The sequence below is a fragment of the Pterocles gutturalis genome, unplaced genomic scaffold (assembly GCF_000699245.1).
Source record: "Pterocles gutturalis isolate BGI_N339 unplaced genomic scaffold, ASM69924v1 scaffold25042, whole genome shotgun sequence".
Taxonomy (NCBI): domain Eukaryota; kingdom Metazoa; phylum Chordata; class Aves; order Pterocliformes; family Pteroclidae; genus Pterocles; species Pterocles gutturalis.
In genome coordinates this window covers 4,277-14,547 of record NW_010113502.1, presented here as the reverse complement: position 1 = coordinate 14,547, position 10,271 = coordinate 4,277, and the positions used below count along the sequence as shown (strand labels likewise).

The 10,271-nt window shown below is 51.9% G+C and overlaps 1 protein-coding gene across 1 annotated transcript; it reads right to left on the bottom strand.

Annotated features, from left to right (window-relative positions):
• Window positions 1-997: 997 nt before the first annotated feature.
• On the bottom strand, window positions 998-8,299 carry SLC16A2 (solute carrier family 16, member 2 (thyroid hormone transporter)). The gene is made up of 6 exons (XM_010074535.1): window positions 8,296-8,299; window positions 7,863-8,007; window positions 3,475-3,937; window positions 2,940-3,083; window positions 2,193-2,421; window positions 998-1,218 (listed from the first exon to the last, which is right to left on the bottom strand). The coding sequence occupies exons 1-6, from the start codon at window positions 8,297-8,299 to the stop codon at window positions 998-1,000; spliced, it is 1,206 nt and encodes a 401-aa protein (XP_010072837.1).
• Between the last annotated feature and the right edge of the window lie 1,972 nt (window positions 8,300-10,271).

Genomic DNA, 10,271 nt, shown 5'->3' with positions numbered 1-10,271 from the left:
GGGAGCTGCCCCCCTCTTTTGCACCTCAAAAGCCCAACCATTAGTTGCTGGGTAAGAAAACAGAGGGGGAAAGTGGCTGAAGCCGCATCCCGGCACGGAGCAGACCTGGGCTCTATCCTGACCCTGCGTGCCTCAACGCCTCCGAAATGCCCGTCTTGGCGGGTTTCACCTTGCAGAGGTGGTCACCCGTGGGCTGCACTGGGAGCTGCCCCCCTCTTTTGCACCTCAAAAGCCCAACCATTAGTTGCTGGGTAAGAAAACAGAGGGGGAAAGTGGCTGAGGGAGCAGCTGGTCTTGTCCCTGTGTTTTTAAGGCATATTTTGCAGGGAGGGAGCGCTCCTGCATGGCTCCATCCTTCGAGCTGGACGAGCTCCCCGTTGTCACCAGCTGCGGCTCCCTGGGTGCGTGGGAGAGCAGCGGCAAAGGACAAGAGAAGAAGATTAAAGCGGGACTCAACGACCATTTATTTGGTTTGTGCGTTGGACGAAAGCAGCGTTTCCTCCTTCAGATCTGCTGGCTCCAGAACAGCCTCCGGTGCTGGACGGGGAGGGGGCTGTCACGCTTGGACATGACACCCCGAGTGACACCGGAGGAGAAGGACGGGCAGCTGCAAGGTTCAACAAGCTCCAGCTGTGGCCTGCTTTAAAAAAGGCATTTATTAGCTGTAAACCTCTGTCATATAGAAAACTGGGGAGAGGAGTGGGAGATTGATCAAGTTTGAATCCTGGTGAGAGTTCTCCTTAGAAAAAATGGTTAGAAAAAAAAAAAAAAAGGTGGCTTGGAAATCAAAACTGTCCCAAAAATGAGCATTTCTGCTAGTTAAAAGGCTTTAACTAGAAGAACTTTTTCTGTTGTTTTGTTGTTTGTTTTTTTTTTTTCCTTTACAAACATAGTGCATCTGTGATCATTGAGAATTACGGTCCGGCTGGAAAAGGGCCTGTGCTTGGGCTATGGAGAGGATGCTGGTGGCAACGGCGAGTGTCGGGGAGTGGAGGGGTTACATGTGTGCTTCGGAGGCGGGACAGCCCGGCAGCATCTCCCCGTTCACCACCGTCTCCGAGACCAGCATCTTGTCTTTGCCGGAATCCAGGCGTTGCTTCTTCAGCATCCTCTGATGGACCAGCGGGACGACGGAGAGCACCAAGCCGCCGATGATGGGGGGGACTCCGGCAAAATAAAAGGCGGCGTCGTAATTCCCAAAATAATCGTTGAGGTATCCTGAAAGACAAAAACAATGGTGGTTATAGTCACGGCAGCTGCAGCTTGCTTCAACCACCAGATTTGGGGAGATTTGGGTTTTTCAAACAATTTTATTTTTTTCCCCATTGCATTCTTCGGAGTTTTTATGCCCTGGATTAAAGGATGTGCGCAGCCAACATTGTGTAGCAAGGAAGCCAAGAAGGAAAGCCTCAGCCATCCTTCCCATTGAACCAGGAGAGGATGGACCATTTATTAGCACTGGAAAAATCCCTCGGAGTTTTCTCCTGAGTAGAGACTTGCCTGGCGATTTCGCCCACGAAAGGAGCCCCGTTGCCCAGCCCTGTGCCCAGTGAAGCCCGAGGCAGGGGGTCCTGCAGCAGCACCAGAACAGTGAGACATCTGCAACCCCCATGTTCCTTCACAAGGGCGCTGAACTGAATTTTGCTGCCAGAAGCAGAAAGATCAGAGGTGCTTATACAGCGTTAGCTCAGCGATTGCTGATGCAGATGCTCCGCTGTTCAAGGGCCGGCTTGGGCAAAGTGCGCGCTGTTAAGGATGCAGTGGTTATTACTGTGCTTAAACACATACCCAGGTCCTGGGAAGACCAAGGCTCGGGTGTCTCCATCTCGAATTTTGATTCAACAATCAAGGGGCTGAATTTACCGATTAGCAATCTGTCCCCAGATATCTAAAAGGACTCCTAGAAAACTAATATCTGCCCATTTTTAGCTCAGCTTAATGTCATCTTGGATTTCTCTCACTGTTCCCCCACTGGTCACCTTTCATGAGCCCCGAGGAAGGCCCTGAGATGCTGCAGGACGTAGCATGGAACGATGCTACACCCATACTTCAAGACCCACGTGACACGATAAACCAGAAAATTTAAAACTGTGACGTCTGGTCTCACGCCAAAATACCACCATGGGTGAAAGCTGCTTCAAGCATCTGCTCCCTCCCAACAGCTGGGTCCAGGTCACCACGGCGCTACTAACCTGCTATCGGCGTACCCGCCGTCATGGGCACGGCCATCAGCCCCATGAGGTACCCTATGGCCTGGGACGCCTGCATGGGCCCCACCAGCTCGAAGGCGATGGGGGCCATGATGGTGGTGAAGAAGCCATCGCAAAGGCCGAGGAAGAGGCAGATGACAATGACGCCCTCAAACCCTCGGCACTGGGGGATCATCATGCACAGGAGGCCCAACAGCATGAAGGACACAACCTGGGGAGACAAAAGGGGGCAGGTCATTGGGGTGCAGGATGAGCAGCAGGACATCTCATGAAGATGACATTGAACAGGTCAATGACATCTTCCCCTCCTCTGGACCCAGCAATGCCATCCATCCTCTGCTCTCGTCTCGAAGAAGCCCTTAAGAATAACCTTTTAAGAAGCTTTAGGAAGGATTAGCTGCTGGATTAGCTTCTGGATTAGCTGCTGGAATTTTTTGTTATTCAAAACCACAACAGGTGAGAGGGTGTCCTGCAGCTTGGGAAGAGTCGGGACCACTGAGTTTGATTGCTGAACAGACACCAAGACCTCAGGTCACGCGCATAACTTCTCTGTACACCTTTCTATAATAAATTTTCTTCCCTAACAGCAGACAAGGGTAATGGTCGGTAAAGGATCTGTGACCTGTGGTTGACAGTTTTCGGGCAGAGTGTGGATACTGATGTAGAGGTGGTACCCCCTGACCTGCAGCAGTTAGCCAGCAGCCACGCAGAGGGTCAGACACAACGTACCTGCAGGTAAATCTTCTTCAGCCCGGGAATGTAGTCACCAATACGGCCTGAAACCAAGCGCCCCAGCCCCGACATGGCTCCGAGGCAAACCAGGAGGATCCAGTCCTTTTTGGTTTCTTGAAATCGCTTCTCCACGTATTTTACCTAGGATGGAGGGAAGGACCCAAGGACAAGAATCCTCAATAAATTAATTCCTCTCATAGCCCAAAAAGGGACAAGACTTCCCACAGAGGGCTCGTGGCTTCGGGGGTTGTTGTGTGACCCTCACACCTCCGCCCACCCCAAACTCAACAGCCCCCTTCCCTCCTCCTACCAATGCTTGTCCTCAGGAGCCATGGGAGGCAACTGCTCTGCCCACCTCGGCACAGAGGACACCTAGGAGTGTGAAAAAGCTGTCTCCTCCCACTGCTATGCCTGTTTACAGGATGTGCCTGCAGCAGTTTACTAGCTTTGAGGCTTTTGGTGGCTCTGTCCCCACGACCATCTCCAGGCAAAGGGACCTCCCTCCCCTCCCAGTCCCAGCCAAAGCTCTCACCAGGTTCATGTAAGGTACGAGATATCCCAGGACAGCTGTAGCGATCCCAAAGGCCCAGATCCGATAGGTCTTTCTGCGGAAAACCCTCAAGTTGAAATACTTGCGCATCTGGGACCAGCACTGCTGCCGCGCGCTCCGGCTGCCCAGCTTGTCCTGCCCATCGCGCTGAGAGTCACAAGAAGGTGGCAAGAGGGGCCGGTAGGTCAGGCACAAGAATATCTGGATGAGCATTAAGGCACTGAGTACTTGGAAAGTATGCGCCAGCCCAATGGCCTTCCCGACCATCTTCAGGAAGAAGGGGAGTGGCACGGAGATGAGGCAGCTGCCGCCGGCCACGATGCCGTTGGCCAAGCCAAGGCGGCGCTTGAAGTAGTGACCAAGGATGACCAACGAGGGCTGGAAGGCGAAGGAGCTGCCGCAGCCAAAGAGGATCCCGTACGTGAAATAACGAACTTCCAGAGACCTAGTAGGAAAAAAAACCCCACAACACATTGAGGTGGTTACGTTATGCAGAGGTAAGGAAGGCTTCTCCTCCATGTCCTGCAAATCCTGGAGTCAAGACCCAGGTTGCACATACCACAGGTGCTACACAGACAGTCTGACCTCGAGGAGCTTATACCCTAGCCAAAGCAAGGATTATCCTCATTTCACAGCTGGCACGTTAACTCTTTGGGAAAATGAAGTCTAGTAGCTGGGGAGTGCTTTCTGCACAGAGACAGCAGCAGCCAGCCCTCCCTCCTTGGGAAGCTGACCTAACTTGCATGGTTTTTGAATTACAGCAAGCAAGATTTTCTAAGGTAGGCAGGGTGGGTTATTTTTAGCTAGAAAACCATTTCTTTCCACTGAAAGGACTAATTGAAAACATTCTGCACCCAGCATTTGAAAGCAGAAGGCACCAACCCCACTGGTTATGAGGCTCTTAGGAAGGGAACATTGCGTTTCTGCCCAGGCTCCAGGCTGGTTAATTAAGTTCTTCTTTAAGCTCCTCTGGGAACTTCAATGAGAGGGTTAATAGATCTCATTTGTACCTTACATTGGTGGCTGTGCTCAAGGAGGGAGTGAAGTGGCTGCTCTACAGAACAAGTGGCAAGTCCTGAGAGCCCTTGGAAGGAGCCGTTTCCCAATTGCCAGCCCGGTTTTCCCAACAGAAGCCTCTGAGAAAGCAGCCTAAAGTTAGGCACTGCGAATAACCCCTTGTGTTTCTCTCCAGATGAAGGATATTTTTTCTTCACCCCCATGCAATACATTCAGCTGCAAAAGTCTGCCATGAAATACTGCATGGGAGGAGAACGTGATGGAAACCCTTGGGCAGCTCACCAGGCAAGCGGTGCTGCACGAACGGGGTCTTTACTCCAACACTCAGAACAACTCATGTGAAATACTGCGTGCTGCTCATGAAGCAAGCGAGAAGACAGCAGCCCAGATCTCACGGAGCAGTCAGAAGTTGAGAAAACATTTTCAAGAGCATCATTTCTTCCATTGCACGCTCGTCTCTTTAGCTAGCCAAGCAGAAAGCAGAACGTGCTTGCTCTACCCAACGGCTCAAAGACAAATGACTGTCATGAAAGGCAATTATTTCCAGCTACTCCAGAACGAAGCCACATCAGAAACCCCCTCGGCAGGAGCCAGGCAAGCAGCTGGGCTGCGCAGCCCGTCTCCGACCTCCCACGGACCAGCCCTGGCCATCTCAGCTGGGTCGCCCCAGCTTTGGTCCTGCAGCTAAGCTGGCATGTTGGATAAGTGCAGACAAACGCCCCGGTTCCCATCTGCTCCCTGTTGATGCTAAGACATCCCAGAATGAGTGTAGCCAAGGAGGGGCTACTTGCCCCTTAGCCAGGATTTCCCACCCTGCTTGCTGGGAATCAGCCAGATGCTCTCCAGTGGGAAGGGCGGCATCACCTCCCCTAGATACCGAGGTCTCCCATGGATAACGACATCTCCTGGGACAACGAGGTCTCCCTCTGATGGCTGCCTCTCACTTACAGCTCACAAGGGGAACGACCCTGGTTCAGCTCTGCTGGTGGAGGTTTGGGGAATTTCTCTCTGCAGGAGAAACCGGGCAGAAATTGCAGAGGGGAAGGAGAGAGAGGCAGATGAAAAGGGACTCACCCCACCCCAAAACACCGAACGGTGCAGAAGAGGAGGGCTGGGAGGGCATTGGGGGGCAGCCCAGCTGAACTGGCCACCAGCTCCCATTCCTCACACTATAACATCCCCCTTAAAACCGGAGGGATTGTGAAGTCTTAAAACAACTGGGATTTCTTTCTTCTTGAGGGTGCACAAGATCTGCAGCGGCTCGAGCTGATCACGAGTGCGGGAGACACCCTGGTGCAAGGCAGTGAAGCGAGAAAAACCCTCGCCTCGACCCCATCCAGAAAACTTCAGCCTTCCCCAGAGCTCTTTATCAGCATCTTTTGTTGATTTACTGGTTTTTGTACAAAACCCCCCATATTTTGAGCATAGGAGGCACCGAGCACGAGCTGCGTGCTGGGGTTTGGGATCAGCCTGGTGCAGAGATGGGAACTGCTGCTTTTCTCTTTGGAGAAAGCAAACCCATTTTCCAGGAACAAAGAGATAAAAAAGGTTGATTAGGCTCGATCCAGCCCTGCCTGAGCCCACCAAACCTGGGCTGTGTCTCCCATGACAGCAGCAGCTCCCTTTGCACCGGTGCACGGAGCCCAGCCAGCGCTGGGTGCGTCATCTCCAGCTGCAGGGAGCTGGTAAGGGAGGAGAAAAAAAAAAAAAAAAACCAACACCAAACCAAAAACCAAAACCCTTCTCCATTGTTCTGGGTGAGCAGGAGCCAAATTTCAGGACCGGCTTTCGCCATCCAGATGGAGCGCTGCCAAATCCCCCAGCCTCGCTGCTCTTCCCCCGGCTCGGCCGTGCCGAAGGCAGCTTCCCTCCCCGCAGTCCAGCTGCACAGAGGCTCCTTTCTGCCTTAAAAGACAGCCAAAGGAATGCGAACCGAGAGCGAGAAGGCAGGAAATGGGGATTTCAGCTCTGGAGCTCTCCTGGAAATAATATTCTTCTCTGCCTGTACTTTTTGATTGTTTTTTAAGCTCAACACCAGAAACCACCGGCAGCGACGTGGTCCCAAGAGCTCTTTTTCTTTGCACGAACATTTTACAAAGGGGAAGGAAAAAATCCAAGCTGGGTTGATTAGAAGGAAAGCAAGATTACACAGTAAGCGCCTGTGACCCGCACTGCCGGGAGCCCGGGCACACCTTCCCTCGGGACCCACCACACTTTCTCCATTTACTATTGACTTTCAAAATACAAAGGGCTGGCATCTGTGGAGGAAATTGGGAGAGGATGGTTTCTTCCATGCCACTGCCCGAGATGGTTTTAGCATCCCAAGGCTGCAATCAGCACCAGTCCCTGAGCTGCCTCCCCTACGGGGCGGCTGCGGCAGCCGGGGGGGACCCATCACACAGTAAAGTATCCCCAGGGAACCAGAGCTGACCAGAGCAAAAGGGAGCTGGTGTCCAGCTGCTGGGTGGGCAGGGAGGAGCACGGTGCGGGCAAGTCGCCCTCCGGGAAGCTAGTGTGTATTTGCTTTAAAAAAACAAAAACACTTCTTGAAGCATTTTAATTAAAACAATATTGATTTGAAGTGATCTCCAGTGCAAAGCAATGTTTCTATCCAGATCACCTGGGGCAAGTGATGGTGTGGAGGGTGTCTCCCTGGTGCCTTTGAGACTCCATTTAACAAGTGCCACATAAAAGACCCCAGAGGTGACTTCTTTTTGCTCCCACAAAGAGGCAAATGCCTTGGGTTGGAAAGACTCTTGCATCCAATTGGTATACCTGCCACCCAAACACACATCGGCCAGCCCCTGCCCGCAGAAATCCACGGCATGGGGTTCAGCCGTGGAGAACGAGGAGCGCAAGCGGCCGAGCCGGTGCTGGAACAGCACAAACTGTTCCCAACCCTGTCTACCCTGCATGGAAACTCCCTCTTGCCAGGTGTAACCCATCAAATATTATTTCAAGCATTAATTTACTTTCAGTCCCAAATGGGAAATGGGTTGCAAAGAACAGTTTTGTCCACAAGCATCTCTTCAGAGCTGCCCACAAGAAGCATGTCAACTTCTCACTGCCTGTTTTAAAGATCAAATGAAGAACCTGAGGGCTGAAATCCTGCAAAATAAAGACCCTCGGTCAGGTAAAATTCCCTGTAAGGACAAAAGAGCAACCTGGTTCGATTTGGAGAGAAAGAGGCTGTGGGCACGTGGGCTGTAGGGATGCCAGGAGCCCTCTTATCTGGATGGAAACCACCCGGTTTGCCCCAGAAAAAAGCAGCAATGTGTAGGCAGGGGGTTTGCGGGGAACAGTGAGGTAAGAGGAGCTCGCCAAGGAGCTGGCTGGCCCCTCTGCAGCCTTACTTGGTGAAGGAGCTGGAGAGGAGTCCGATGAAGGCGATGGCAGCTCCCGAGGCTGCTGTGGTCCTGCAGCCGAGCCGGTCGGTGAAGATGCTGACGATGGGAGAGCAGAAAAAAATCATGCCCATGGCCAAGGAGCCGACCCATGCTAGGGAGAGAGAGAGAGAGAAGAAAGGCGACAGTCAGGGTGGGACATCAAACAGATGCCAGAAGGAGAACAACCAGGGACCAACTCCAGCTTTGAAGGTGGTCTCAGCAGCGAGGTGGTCCCATCACACCGTTCGCTGTGCGTGCAATGACTGATGCCACTTCCATAGGGGACGTCTCCACGGCCAAAAGCCTCCTGAGCGACTCAGAGCCCTCTGCTCCCCAGCTTTGGCTATGAAAAGTTTCATATGTTGAGTCACAGCTCCATGTTTCCAGGTCCCACACTCACCCATCGCTCCCCAGAGCTGGCACCGCCGCGCGGCCCCCTTGCCCCATGGTCAACGGGGGGCTTCTCATTGCAGCTGAGTGATGGAAGACACAACCTGCCACACGCATGGGTTGTGCCAGCTCACATCACATCCCTGGCCCTGCCAGGTGATGCCCAAGTGGGTCCGTGATCCATCCAACCCACCTCTGGAGAAAACCACTGTCTGTCCCTTTTTTTTGCAGAAACTTTTATTTGCAGATTATTTCAGCCCGTTGTCTTCTCCCTGCCCTCCACCTTCTCTCTTTAATGGTTTCTGTGACTATTTTGGGGAGGAAAGGCAGGCTTTCAAGCAAAACAATGTGGGAATGAAAAAAAAAATCTGTGTACCAGCTCTGAGAAGAAGCAAAAGGTCCCCTCGTTGGGGCACAGGATGGACAGATGGACAAGGGACCCCACAGACCTACCCGAGACCAAGCGGGGGGACCTCCCGAAGCATCTCCCAGGCGCTGGCTCTGTGCTGCTGAGCGCAATCTGCCCCACATGGACCCCAGGACATGTGCTCCTTGCTTTTTTTATTCCTTTTCTTGGGTTGTTTTTTTGTTTGGTTTTTTTTTTCTTTTTTTTTTTTTAACCCAAAGCGAGTGCTCTCCAAACCCTTTTAGCACAGCCCTGCACAATAACACCACGTCCTTCGAGAGCCATGAGATTTTCAGAAAATAGCCAGGTCCCTATTAAAAGCAAATCCCAGCTATATAACAGCCTTTCGAAACAGGACCACACAAAGAAGCCCTCGCTCGGCTGGGAAGGACTGACCCTTCCAAATTAATTATAAGTTTGCAAGGACCCAATTTATTCTGAAGTCTTCCTTAATAAACACCGAGCGGAGCAACAACAAGAAAAGCAGAGGCTGCGCGGGAATCTCGTGGGACCCTCCAGGCTCTCATCTCGACAGGAGGCAAAATGCAAAAGAGTGAGGGAGAGGGCGAGAACCCCCCCTCTCCGGCTGATTTTCTTGGTTCTGAACACAAGGCACAGTGTAATGAAAAGTCCTTCTAATAGGATTAGGTGGCAGGGCTCCAAAGAGCCGTCCAAAACAACTGCGAGAGGGGGTGAGGGGTGGGAGCGAAGCCAAGATGGGAAAGGCTCGTTAAATTGGATAATATACTTCCAGAAATGTTCCTTCTACTCCAGCCAAGGCAGTAAAACGTTAGATGGCCCCGTCATGTTTGAAGTTTTGTTATTTTGGAAATTACTTTAAGAAACGCGGAAATAAAAAGCATAAAGCAAAGTATTAAATTTAAAGGGCCAGATTCTGATCTTAATAACCCAGAGATTTACATGCAAATAAGCAGTATCAATCTCTGGCCCCAAAAGTGCACACTCACCTGCGGAGATCAAAGCAAACCCTGGGCGAGAGGCTCAGCAACGGGCGCTTAAAAAGCTCCTCCAGCTTTGGGTTTGTAAAAAAGGAGATATCGCTCAATTAAAATCCATAAACACACACACACACAAAAAAAAAATAAAAGAGTCCTGTGGCAAATTGCTCTACCTTAGAGAAAGGGCTTACCACAAGCAATGAATAAAAATAGGCTTGGGGAAGAACATCAAGTTAAAATTAGTAAGAATAATAAGCCTCACTTCCAGAGCGGGGTTTTGTCTTCCCAACGCTTCCCAGCGAAGCCCCGGGAAGCCAGGAGGGCTGGGCGAGCTCCAGCGCTGGAAGGAAACCTCGGCAAAATCTGGGGCCAGGAGAAAGCCACCATGGTCCCAGCATGATTCCCACTGAAACAGCCCCCCAGAAAGTGGGTTGCACAATTTACCCCCATTTCATCCCCAGTGCGATGGTGGTGATCTCCTTTCACCTGGGTCACGCACAGCTAGAGGAAAGCCATGGCAGAAAAACACGAGTTGGGAAAAAAAATGGGGTTCAGGTGATGGATAGCCTCAAACTTGCCCCTCTGGACATGCAGAGAGACCCTGGATCCTCTCCAGGGGAC

Excerpts from the sequence above, each read along its gene's own strand:
- SLC16A2 (XM_010074535.1), bottom strand. Across the intron at positions 3,938-7,862 it reads CTCTCCAGCTCCTTCACCAA|GTCTCTGGAAGTTCGTTATT; the intron begins GTAAGGCTGCAG and ends TTTTCCTACTAG. Across the intron at positions 3,084-3,474 it reads TCGTACCTTACATGAACCTG|GTAAAATACGTGGAGAAGCG; the intron begins GTGAGAGCTTTG and ends CCTCCATCCTAG.